General features: G+C 29.2%; 2 protein-coding genes across 4 annotated transcripts in view; one reads left to right on the forward strand and one right to left on the reverse strand.

The window, feature by feature from the left end:
* The window catches only part of LOC106686038 (alpha-N-acetylgalactosaminidase), a 107030-nt gene that overhangs the window by 65873 nt on the left and 26883 nt on the right, over positions 1-14274 (reverse strand). The window lies entirely within an intron of this gene.
* Positions 11023-14274, forward strand: part of Idua (alpha-L-iduronidase) — a 69650-nt gene continuing 66398 nt past the window's right edge. For all 3 annotated transcript variants that reach the window (XM_067049550.1, XM_067049552.1, XM_067049554.1), the window contains exon 1: positions 11023-11328. In XM_067049550.1, coding sequence (XP_066905651.1) covers positions 11241-11328 — 88 coding nt within the window. In that variant the 5' untranslated portion in view covers positions 11023-11240. The remainder of the gene's footprint in view (positions 11329-14274) is intronic.

Below are 14274 nucleotides of genomic sequence, written 5' to 3' on the forward strand. Positions count from 1 at the left end.
TACCATCAAATTCTTCCCGCATCCAATCGTTACAATCCAAAATCCTACGTAAAATCCTTGATGCTCCTTATTTCGTCACAAATAAACTCATTCACAAAGACTTTAACATCCCATTCGTTGCAGATTTGACCCAAAACAGATAAGCGTCTTTTCATTCCAAACTCCTTAACCATCCTAACCCATTAATTCTTAATCTTTCATCCTTAACAATCCCTGATAATCCTGCGAGGCGTCTGAAAAGAAGATGGCCACGGGACCTTCTAATTTAAATTAATGTTTGAAGTACCACCAATGGGTGGTTCCTTCCCAAGATGTATATGAAACATACAACATATTTACCTATTGTATAATATAAATACAGTTGTAAATTACATTAAATAAATAATTAAAAAAAAAAAATCCGTGGTATAGAAATGTCATTCATGAAAGATGGGGCCGAATTTAACTGTACTATTACAATATTGGCGGTAGTTAATTATTGATCAGATATGAATGAGTTATATTTATTTGTTCTATTCTCAATCTAGTTATTGCGACCATCCTGCGATTGGAACATCTTGACGTAGTCCATGGGTTGGCTTTCGATTTGCTTGGCGGACTTTCATTCCACATGGATCGACAACTACATGATATAACATTTTTCAGTGGAAGATTCATTTCTTGGTGCGCCAGAATGGCCGCACCTTGACCTGAAAGAACAAGTGCTTAGGCTGCAACGTCCGTCTTCCCTGTGTTTCGTGTCTCTCCGCGTAGAGAAGCCTCCCACGTACGTTGCCCAATCCTATTGCTCTTGAGCAAGCGTAGTCATGAATTATTCTAAAGAGTAGAAATGTAGAATATATATTTCAATGCTTTCGAGTGAAAACGGCCTGAGTGTTCAATAAAATCCTAAAAGGCTTTTTCATTTCTCATAACGAACTAGGTTCCTGTTTGAAAATGGAGTGAACAAAAGTTAGGTAAAATTCGCTTTGTAAAAGATCCACAAACAGGATTGTAACATTCCTTAATCCAAGATCTAATTTCGTACTTTTAATTGTTTCTAAAATCTTGTGATATATGATAAAAGGTTATGTTAAAATGTTTTTATATTTAATTTCACATCTTTCTTACTCGGAGGATTAATGAAAGGTGATCACCAACCGACCGAGATCGGCAAATGTGTGACTCATTTTTAACGGCATAATATTGTAGTTGAGACTGGGCGTGGTATTGGGACAAGGTTGACTTCTGCTCGCCCTGCAACTTTCAACCTATACTTCAAGGTGACCATTACAAAATAATAAATGGCGAAATAGTGACTTTGGTTGGTACGAAATGGGATAGGTTCGATTATCGAAAGAGAATGTCCTACCATCATTCCTGTCACGAATCTTTGGAAGTCAATATTTTTCCAGTGATACGTTTGCGAAAAATGTATATCTTTAGCTGATCTTACATACTTGAATAAAATATATTTCCTATTATTCTATTTTAAAAATGGGTTGAGTAATTAATATTTATATCAGAATTAAATATCATATAATAATCATTATTTCATATTCCTTATGATAAAGTAAATAACTAAATAGCCTCATTGTGAACAGGAAATGTTGAAGTATGAATTATTCAAAATGGAAATACAAAATTGACAATCCATAGTAGTGATTAAAAGTAAGATGGAAAGCCCCTTCAAAAAAATGACCAAAAACTGTCGACTAATACTTCCACTGAATAGTGTTTATAAAACAAAATAATTTTAATAACTGGAGCGTAAAAAAGGTTTACCAAAATGTTGAAAATATATGCATGTTTGTAAAAATTGGTATTCAATGTGGTCATAAAGAGTTTTTTTTCTCCATCATTATGATTGATAGTTAATCATTTAAAAATTAATCCCACTAAAAAAAAGGAAACAACGTCAATAAAATTATTGATAACAAATATTAATAGTTTAACTCATCACGCATTACATGTCAGTTTTAATACATTTCTAAATAACTCTATGTTCACTCCCAAGGTGCTAAAACATATTCTTTTCTTTGTTTTATTGTAATATTTCATGTTAAATTTAATGTGTTTTCGCTATTTTATTCTGCGTTAACTCTCACCTTTTGTATGATGTAATATTTTTCTTTATTATTCAACTATTTTGTAAATTCTATACAACACAGTTCAATGTATGAATTAACTTTTTATTATATGTTATTACAATTTATCTCTTGTGAACAGTAAGTATTAATACTATTGGTATATAAAGCTGGTTGTAAACTTTAAAATGAATAAAAAATATTAATCTCTTATAAATTTATATCCCGCCTCACTTATTGTCTGATTATCTACATATTAAAAACAAAAAAAAAATACTAAATATATAATTTTTTCTCTTTCTTGAGACTGGTTTTATTGTTTACTAAAATTCTTTGTATACAAATTAAAGTGTCAAAACATTCTTTATTTTGTCAAAAGTCCAACGTTCTGACCAATTCGGGAATCCTATCACAAACGAGCTTTTATTATGCATGGATTTTTAACAATTAAGCAACTAACAATATTATTAATAAATAATATACCTTAAAACTAATTTACACTCACATAAATTATTTAAACGGCCGAAACGTTGGACTTTTCAGAAAATAAAGACTGGTTTGGGATTTCAATTTAGATACAATTAATTTTATTAAATGAAAATACTAAAGTTTGATAAGAATATATTTTGAAGGAATGTCTAAATAAAAATCGAGTAAAAACAAAAAGAAATTAAAAATTAAAAATAAAAATATTAACTAAACAAACTATTTATGATTTTACAGGAAGAGGCATAGCAGAGGATTCTTTGGTTTTTTATTGAAACAATTTTTTTTTAGCATGAAATTTTTTTTTTAATTAGCAATTTTAGGTAAAAGTGGTTTTCAGATTACTCACATTCACTCTGTTGATTTTAGTGTGGTTTGACTATGAAAAAATCTAGGACGGCAATGCCGTTTTGAAAGCTGATAAACAAAAAAATGAAATAAAAATGACAGATAAGCTTTAATACATGTACGTATTTTTACTGATAAGCTGTCATACCTATAAGAATGTTGCGCTAAAGTCGTTATGAAGGCTGATAAAATGAAAAAAAAATAACTGATAAAGTTTAATACGCATACGTAATTTAACTGATAAGGTTTTATACGTATAAGAATCTCATGCGACTGGCAACATGCTGCATTGGAATATTAATAAAAAAATTGTATATATTTTATTTATATTTACAACTGTATCAAATATATACAACCAATAAATTTGTTATGATATAAACATATTTAAACATGTGGAGAATATATTATTCCAATATTTGTACCTCTTACATTAACCATTAAGGCCCACCAGATCTGGTATTAAATAAAATAATAAAACTCCAGTATTAATAAATTTAAAATTATAAAACCAACTATGAGTTGTGCTTAATGTTCCAAACAATGTAGAAAAGAAGAAGTTATAACGATCCTAAGAATTTGGCACAGTCGTTTATGTTATAATGAGCAAAGAACGAGGAGAAATAAAACTTAATGTCAACTCAATAGAATCGGGCTTAAGTATTGTTAAACTATTCTGCGAGGCCTTCTGTATCATCAGCGAAACCAACATGTAGGTTTATACTAAAAAAAATAAAAATAAATAAATAAAATACAATATACACTCACAATACTCAGCACACTACTAATGTAATATTGCGTACTTTGTTAAATCACTTTATTCTTATATTTTCTCAATATTTCTCAGCTACTTCATAACTATATAAATATTAATCTTTACACTTTAGTTGTAATTATAGTTATAATTAATTATACCCAATTTTTTTAAAAATTAAAATTAACATCTTGACCTTGAAACAATCCAAATCTTATAATGTGACTAATAATGCATTCCAAAGGTTTTTTTTTTTTTTTTTTTTTTTAATAATTACACTTTAGTCACAATTGTTGGCATTCTGAGAGTAAAATTCGAACAGAAAGCTTTTATGAAAATTTGAAAAAATGCCAAGATTGATTCATATTATTTTTCTTTAAATTTTATTATTTGGTTAATCTTTTATTTTTATAATAGCAGATTTTAAAATGAATTGGGTTAAGTTTTTTTTAATGTTCAATATGTTATATATAGCTTTCAAATAACAACTGAAATATTATCACAAGGTATTTAATTTTGCATTCGATTAAAAATCTATTATTTTTTTTAATATACATGGATATCTATTATTTTTTCTGAAACAAAAAGAGGGTAATCAAAGATATTTAACTTTTTTTCCTTTTAATTAGTGTTATAAAAAATCATATGACTTGAGTTTTGTTCTTTTTTAAAGTTATTATATTTTAGATAATTGAACAATATTCTTTTATAATTAAAATCTGTGAGTTCTATGTTCTTCAGTCCCCACTATTTATTCATGTTTAATTAATTAAGCATATGTTTCATCGTATGACCAATTAATTACTCATGGCTTAAACTTCAGATATGAAATGATTTAAAAGTAAAATGTCTAGTCCAAATTGTCATGATAAACTTGGCGAAAGTACGTTTGATTTGAGAAATTTAGGCTTTTTTTTTTAAGAATCACCTAATGATGATATTTTTCAATAATTACAGTTTTACTATTATTTCATAAAGTGAAATTTTGTATTCATAGCAGATTACGTATTTTTTTTAACCACAAAATTAGTATCGAATCCCAAATTGCTCATTATAATTAAGTAGAATATTCTGGACATCAAATAAAATTTACAGACTTTTTAATTCCAGGTATAAAAGTGAAGAAAACTGATTTTATTTAAAAAGAGTAAATAATGTAGGTTGAGAATTGATTCCACTTGTAAGTCCTTATCACATATCTATTGAAGTCAAATAGAAATTGTTTCAAAGATATTCTTTTGATAATCATGAAATAACAGCATATTATTGCATCTAATACAAGTTACGGGTTCGTCGTAGTACCTACGTAATTTTGTGTAATTATGTGTAATTGTAACAAGCAGCTTATGTGTGCTTGTTACAATTGCAGCAATGTGTAATTGTAACAACCAGATGAGGATGTTGCGAAAATGTCTATAGCCTAACAAATAGCAACCGAAAACCGATGAAAGAAAAATATATTTTCTTAAAATTTATTTTATATTTCATTATTTTTGAGAAAAATTTGAGAATTTTTCAGACGAGCTCACGTCACAAAAGCTCATAATATGTCAGAACCACTTTGTAAAAAAAAAAAAAATGAAACTATCTTAGAATTCTATTGATGTTTTTTAAGGATGCGTGACCGTCGTAAACACTGTAAATTAAATAAACACTTATTCTTATTTACTTTACGACTTCTAAATGATTGATTATTTTTATTTTTACCGCTACGTCGGAATCCGGAAATGAAGGATTGTTAATGCCCTAATTTTGAAACGAACTCTTGTAGAACTTTCAAGGATTTCAATTTTAGGTATCAAATTTAAAACGACGAGGCATTAAGACTATTTGGTCATTGAAACTCGAAATTGAGTCCGAAAATCAACGCATAACTCAAAATTGACTGTCCCAGACAGACTAAGAATCATACTGCCCTGGAAGTAGCCTACTAAAGAATGGTCCCCAACTATATATAATAATATTATAAATATTTATTATTTGATTCATGTTGCTGAAATATAACGTATACACAATACTCCACATATTTTGAATGTCCTGAGGTTGTAATTTAAATCTATGGAGTTAAAAGACAGAACCACCAAAAAAGAATTGAAAAAGAGAAGATGGGTGGATCATGTAACTAAACGCAATCCATCGCTACGTCATTACACAACTGTATATGCCTCAGTAGTCGGGATGAGACAACGAGAGAAAACGAAAGGTGGATATTATTACAGAAGAGTCCCGCTTAACCAACTCCCCAGATTAATCGGGGTTAAAATTAAATTAAATAAAGGGCTAAGAAAACAGTAATTGAAAAAACAGTAATAACTGGCTTTTTGATTAATATAAAAAACTGAAACATCGTTTTTACTGCGATAATCTTAGGTTTAATTAGGTTCTAGATAAATCTTACTCCATGATATCACCTCAATACTAAGTCTTGTATCGCCATTATTTTTTTACGTGATTTATGACATATTAATGTTGTAGATTTTTTCTCTAAAACACTCCGACTTTAACTAGGTAAATATCCTAGTCCTTACAAGGATGGATAAGCGAGCTGTTCATAAAGTAGAACATAAAGATCTAGATTAGGATAAAGGAAAAGTAATTGGCCGAAATATTTAATCTGATAGAAATTCTTCTAGATCTTTGTAATTTAATGGGAAGAAGAGTGGTAAAGTCGAATATTCCATAAATTGTTTTTTGTGAAAAAACGGAAAAAAAAATTTTTTAGTCATGATAACAAAAAAGTCTATCAATAAGTTAATCCATACATCACGCTAAAATATAAGAAATTTATATTTAGAATAAAAATAAATGCATTCATCAAATTTTTCATAGCACTAATTCAGTTACGAAACTAATGTTGTAATTTTTATAGCATTCCTAGTTAATTGAATAAATAAAAAAGTTTTTAAAGAACAGTTCTTCAATTAAAGACTCAAAAAATAATATATATATATTTTTTGATCTATGGAATATAACACACTGTGGGGTGAGAATATACAAACTTTTTTTTATATGCGGTAGAGCTATTATTGTATGCGTATAATTTGGACTTTAAAGCATTGTGTTTAGAAGAAGTATTCTGAATCCTTATTTCATAATATTTTTTTTGTTTTTTTTCTAGTCGTTTCGGTTAGAACATTCTAGCAGAAGAAAACCGAAAAAAATTGAAATCAATTTCGTCACCAATGGTAATGAGGGGAAAGTGAGAGGATGTATCGATTCAGAAACGTGATTCATTTTGAGCCTATCACCATTTTAGGGTGAAATCACTTTTCTAGACTCACATAATAGATCTGAAACCAGAAATTGCACCCGATTAAAACAGAAAAGATACTAACTACTTTTGACACTGATTGGATATAAAAAAGAGTTGGATATAGTAAAATTAGATAGTTCGAACGTAGTCCGTATTTTTTTTATGATGGCAAGTGGAATTATATCATAATCAACCCCTCCACCAAAATGGAACGTGGTACGACCGAATGTGAAATTCTATGTAGAATTTTCGGAGTGATGCAGAGGTACTGGAATTGAAATCGTCCGACAGTTCATGAGTTTAAAAAAAATAATGGAGTGATAGACTGCTAAGTGTATAAAGTAAGTTACAGAACTATGGATATAAATAACTTACTTCTTTATAATATTAATTGTGTAAAAAATATAAATATTAATTTAAATCTTTATAAATGAAGTGAATATATTTTGAAAATTAATATATAATCCTATATTATACATTTTTTTTTCATAAATTAATAATATTATATTATATAGTAGGTCTATAATTACTAATATGCCTAAAATTTATACTATTTTTTAATATTGTGTTGGGGAGGTAAAGGTCAAATTTTTTAATGTTCTTACATTAGTTGAGGTACTAATTATATCCTATTGCTTCTGAAGAGCTATATTTAATTTGTACATTGAAATATGAATTTGACTTTAAATATTATAAGAAACGAGTTTTGTTACGAACTCAGAAAAAAATGGAACGATGGAGTGAAGTGATTGCAGCGTGGCCTTTAATTACGCCTTCACTCCAAGCACTCCAGTCCCCTTCAACGATCAATGATAGTTCCATTTGGAAAGTTCGGCATTCGTCACCTTTACATGTTAATATGCACTGTTGTTGGGAATTATCAATTATAAACAAATCTTCCATTATAGACATGAAGTTTGAACAGAAACCAAATCATTGCCTAATGAACTATAGAATTAAGTATATTTTGGACTGATTTTAAATAAATGTTGTGGGTTTCAAAATGACTTAATACAAATCCAATGAAGTGACTCGTTAAATAACGGCTGGGACTGAATAAGAATCATATGCGTGACCACATGCGTTAGAAAGCGTGTGATCCCTTGCCTTGGGTAATGTATTTATATTTGCTTCCGATATAAGCATTCCTTTCGCTAATATTTAATATATAAATGCAGAATCAGAGTGGAAATTATATTTTTAATTACATTATTTCAAAATAGAGACAAATATTAATGCAGTAAGTTTTGTTAATACATTAGAATTTTTGAAAGAAAATGAATATCTTTCTCAACGTGTTTCAAATATTTTAGTTGATTACCCCTTCTTCATACCTTACTATGTTCTTCTTGGTTCACAAAAACCAAAAATCTAAGAACCTATGTTCAATTTAACTGAAGCTTTCTCTTATTTTTCCTTATAAATCATTGTGTTATCAACACTAAAGAACCCTCCTTTTAATATCTTTAGTTAGAGATTATTTTATCATTTAGGGATATAACACAAATTAATTATATAATGGTTACATGAGGCAGAATATAATCTTTTCTGATAAAATGAGTGTAATTTAATGATTAAATTTAGTTAGTTCGTAGAAAAAAAAATGACTGTTCTCATTTATGGATTTATTACTATTTTGAATTTGTAGTGTTCCAACCCTAATTAAACCCTTTACAGCCTACTTCCGCCTTGAGGCAAAGAGGGCCCCCTCGGAAAATATTTGAAAATTAGGTCAGTTAAAAATGCATATTGAGTACTATCTATTGTATATTTACTGTTAAAATCTTCCAGCTAACATTCAAACATCAGAAAAGATTGTTAATAAAACAGTTATAAATATCCTCATTAAATATTTGTTACCTAAAATAATAATTTACATTGGTTGTTTTATCCTATTTATTCTATCAATATTACTTTATTTCACCATTGTCAGCTCTAAGAACGCAAAATACGGTCGGAGGTGTTATCGGATGACTAGGAAGCGACTACGAGAACAGTGCGTTACATAATTGATATCAACTTCCGTATCTTCTATCTATTCCCTTTAGCAATACTGACAGGATTAACTAAGAATTAAATGAAAGCAAAATTGATACCTACTTGAATAATGGTATAACTACTAATCTCCACAGTTGGGCATTAGCTAGCTAATATTTAGTTAATAACTTACGTACTAATTGCTAAATAGTTGTAACAATTAGTTCCCCTAAAAAATTGTATCTAATCTAGCTATTGACTCTTAGCTACCACTAGATCTTACAACTAAATTAGTTGTTAGTTTTCTAATTCAACTAACAACTAATTTAGTTGTAAAATTTAGCAGTAGATAACCGTCAATAGTTACTAGTCAATAGGAACTAATTCTTTAACCCTATTAGTGGTTTCCTTTCATATAAGGGTCCCATAATAACATTTCGGGGGTTCTAAAAATGAAAAAAATAATCGATATTATGATAACGCGCTTTTATTTTAATTTCTCCTATTTCTAACATATTGGAGTCATACACATTTTCGGGGGTGCTGAGAATAAAAATAAAATCGATTTTATGGTCAGGTGCTTCCGAATAGATTTATCTTAACTTTTCGGATTTCAAGCATATTGGTGTCCCTATATAGGTGTTTGGAGGTGCTGAAAATAAACATGAAATAGATTTTTCGATTGCGCTCTTGTGAATCGACTTATTTTAACGAATCGATATTATTTTATTCGGGTTTCTAACATATGTGTGTATGCATTATAAATGTATCGATGCGTAGAAAATGAAAAAAAAACAATAGTAACTTTTAAAACACATAAGAGGCTCAAAATATTTCAAAAATCCTAAAGGTTAAATCGAAACACAAGTCCAAGATAACAAAATTGATTTCTTTTTTTATTTTCAGCATCCTTGTTAACATTTTAAGTGACTCCAACATTACCCGACTTGCCAGCGCGATATCACAAAATCGATATTATTTTCTTTTTCAGCACCTCCGAAAACATAAAATGGGACCCCATTATGTTAGAAATCCTAAAAGTTAAAATAAATCGATACGCCAGCGCGTTATCGTAATATCGATTATTTTTTTTCATTTCAGCACCTCTGAAATTAATCGATTGATCTGAGAAAACATAAACATGGCCATATGTCAGATATAAGAAAAGTTAAAATGAATCCTGTACTTGAATTTTTGTATTATAATATTATTTTTTAGTTTTTCTTTTGAAACTAAAGATAGAACTAACTGATATTTAGAGTTTTAGGTTCGGTCTAACGCTTCATAATTAAATGTTAGTTGCTAATTTCAGATCATAGCTAATTTAGTTCCTAGTTTGCTATGAGCAAACAGCTAACAACTACCGGTTAGTTTTTAGTTTCCAATGCAACTACAGCTAATTTAGCTTTAGTCTTTAGTTGCTAGTTATAGCAAACTTATGCTCAATTCTGCTAATCTCAGAGTCTATGCTACAATTATTTCTTGAAAGGGTCGATTTTATAGCTATTAAATTTTTATTTGTTGGGGTTCGGTCTCAATATCAAAAAGTGTAGAATAGCTAAAAAAACCAATTTTATAAAGACCACAACGCCAAAACGTAAAGTAATATGACTTAACATATTTATTGGTGATCTAATATTTAATTAGCATTAAAAATAAGTCAGTTGTATATCTCTATTCGATAAACAGATCGTACGTAAAAATGGCCTGATCACCCGAAACGTGACGAATGCATCACGTAAGATGGTAGTAATAATAACAAATAATCAACCCAACTAAATTTATTCGATAAAACCTTTTATATTTTTATCACACATCTTTTTTCTATGTTTTTCTGATAACTAGCTGTTGCTCGTGACTTTCTTTGCAGACTGCTCAATTTAGCTCATTTCGAGTTAAACGACAAGGGTGTACCGCGTAATGTTTTTAGTACAAAAAAAGTTGATTGAATGTATTTTTTCCTTAAAATATATCCAGAGAACTGGTGCTTAAGAGTACACACGCTTTGAATGTCTTTGTCCGTTCTGAATCCATAAATAAAAAAAAATCGAGATAAAAGAAAATTAATAGCATATTATTTAAGGAATATGTCTTTTTAAATAATATAATATTTTTTATCATCTAACAATCTTATTCATTATGTCGACATATAAGCTTTTATTTTTGTGATAAATTTGGATTCCAATCAAAAAGCATTAAACATTGCCATAAGAAGCATAGAACATTAAATTACAATTTAAGTGATCAGAAACTGTTGCAGATGTGAATATTAACGCCTTGTCATAAAACTAAAACTAACATATAAGTATAAAATTTGAAATGTATACTTTTAGATTTATGTTTTAAGCTTTAAGACAGGATGGTTCGACGCCTTAACCTAATTGAAACAGTTCAAGGCTGGGCAGAGTCCAGCCAGCGGCACCAGATTAGATGCAGCAGCGGAATGGGTGAGTGAATCTTATTTATTTTTTTTAATAATTAATAAAAATGCAATAAAAAAGATATTATTTCGATGAACAAATCGGCAAGAAAATACTTATTCATTCAGTACCAGAACAAAATAACTTACTTTTTCCCCTAATATTTAAATACCTTGATGACATCAGGTGTTGATTTCATCGGCTTTCTTATCTACCACGAGGTGTCTTCTTCAAGCATTGCCTCGTATAAGGTATATATGTTTTCTTAAATAGTTCATTTGGTATGATTTATATCTATTGCATATAATAAGCTCTCGGTCAAAGCATTTCTAATAAAAAACCATTCTTAAAGAAAAATCTGTGTAAAGCATCTTACCAACTACAAACGAATTATCGGATTATGTTGTGAATTTATTACTTTTATTTTTTTTATCCATTATAAATAAAAAAAAGTAATGCATTGTTTCCACTCAATAATACAGTTTATTTAAGGATAATAAAATGAACATAAAATAATATATACTGCTTAAAAAAATCAGTTTTTTAACTCTGGATAATTATAATTAAAAAAAAATTATATATCTATATAAAACAAAATCAACTACGAAAATTTAAACATAGTATAACCGGCATACAAATAATTCACATAACCAGCATTTTATATATATATATATTACACATATGACTGGTCACGTGACAAGTGGTTAAGGTAGGGACGAGGTAACCTTAAGACATGGTCCAAAGTCCAAAAATGGTCATTGCAACGCGCCCAGGATTCGGCTTTTCAACCTTACTACTGCTTTAGGGAGAACCTAAGTAACTATATATCCAACACTATAGGAATAAATTCATTAAAATCAAAAAGGCTTATGGATAAAACGTATTCTTAGAGATTTAAATATAAAATTGATCATTTCCGGTATAGGTATTATGGTTTATAATACAAATTAGTTTCATAATTTTGTGGTTTTAATTGGTTCTTAAAAAATCACTGAAAAGATCTCAACTTTAATATAAACTCACCAATCTTTAAGGAACCTTTGCTGAAATTGAAATCAATGACCGTAAACTATAAGTATTTAATTTACGACTTTATAGTTGGATGGAAAAGGGAAACATTCCGGTATGATTAGACATTTCGCTTTCTAAAATCAATGAAGCTTGGTGTTTTCATCTTTTTTATATGCAGGGGTTGTCTAGGATATGAACGGTGGATCTGATTCTTCAATAAGGCCTGCGTAAAAATATCTTTTTTAACTTGTTTCGTACTTTCTTTCTCATCTAGAAACACACCTGAAGTTACACATTCTTTCCAAGTCAATTTAATTTCAGATTACTTCCTTATTGCTTTATCAGCATCGGATATTTCATATGCCAATATATATTTATTAATTTCAATGATTTATATTATTCATAAAACACCGATATCAACATCAAACTAACTCAAACCTATGCAAGGTTAGCAATATTATCCTATCCTAGAAAGAGAAAATCCAAATTAAAACCAGAAACTATTATTTTTAAAACAATTCCTAGGCCACTGTTGATATATGGCTATGAAGTCCGGTGAGCGGCATCCTTTACGAAAAGGAAAAAATTGCAATCCTTTCGAAATATAGTCGTAAAAATTGCACTCCTTGATTTGTAAAAAAACAGCTAATTGCATTGGAAATTACTAATAGAGACTATGGAGGATTACATGAAAAAAAGGTTTATGAAGTTCCACTTCCAGTTACCAACAGTTAAAAGAGCAATGATCTACAACTTGGGAAACCCAACCTCAACCCGAAGACTGAAGCCAAGCAAAACATCCTGTTATAAATTATATATTTTCAGTTCTGTCATTGTCACTCTAAAATTTTATTTTATCTTAATTTCTTTTCTTTTTCTCTCTTCCCCTTTTCTTAAATCAATAAATAAATAGTTGGTATCATTTTTTCATTGTTTAATAATTCATTTAAATAATTTGAAGCAGAAAAAGTTGCTATAATAAGTTATATTGTCGTATATTACATAGCTGTGAAAAAATAATTAAAAATTAGTCAATCATAACTCATTAACACCTGACTTCAATTAAGCTCAAAATTAAATAATCATTTTTTTATTTTTTATTTTTAGTTAGGAACAACTTTTCTACCGTTTGAAGTAACCGCTTTTATCGAAACTGAGATAAGCGGCAGTAGTTGCGAATAACGACTGTTTATGTTTCGCGATAGTAGATAAGAGGATAGCTGTAACACACCTAAACAGACATTAAAACTCGAACTTAAATTCTACCTTAAAGTAGCTGCTTAATCCGTAAACTTTCTACTACGAGATAACTCATCGTTTAAGTTCTTGCCTAGTTCACCCATTATTTTACCTCGTAGCAGACATTAAACGTTTTACAGTGTAGTGGTATTAATAATTAGAGTAATTAATGTAGAAACTGCGAAAGTGTTGCTTAAGTGACCTTGCGATTTAACAGACCAAGGACAGGAGTTTACCGTATATCATCGAAAAACACTTCTAGACAGTTCCCTAAAAAGAACGTAATGCTAAATCGATATTTCAAATAATGAAATCGAGTTGTTTTTCAACCGATTTTTATATAAAACGTATCGAGGAAAGGCAAATGAAATTTCATATCGTTGTTTCACGTTCGCTTACCTATATATAATAACAGGGATTATTGGAATTGTAGAAAATTCCGAATTGCAGTTAGCAGCAGAAATATAAGTTTTGAGGTCCCATAATAATCTCTGTGGGAGCGCGGTAGCCACGGGGTAAAACACATGGCTACTAACTCTAATGACCAAAGTTCGAATCCTACTGGGTAGACAATTTTTTTCTGATACACTAGAGGTATTCATGTTTTGTTAAATGTAAAATGTTTTACCATGTTAAATGTTATAAGTATAGCATTGTGAGCAGCCCTATTTAAAGTCATGTTAAATAGTAAATGCTTAAGAGCTCCTAGCGGATTTTCTGAGC

Source organism: Halyomorpha halys, unplaced genomic scaffold, assembly GCF_000696795.3.
Source record: "Halyomorpha halys isolate HHAL.00 unplaced genomic scaffold, Hhal_1.1 Scaffold766.1, whole genome shotgun sequence".
NCBI lineage: Eukaryota > Metazoa > Arthropoda > Insecta > Hemiptera > Pentatomidae > Halyomorpha > Halyomorpha halys.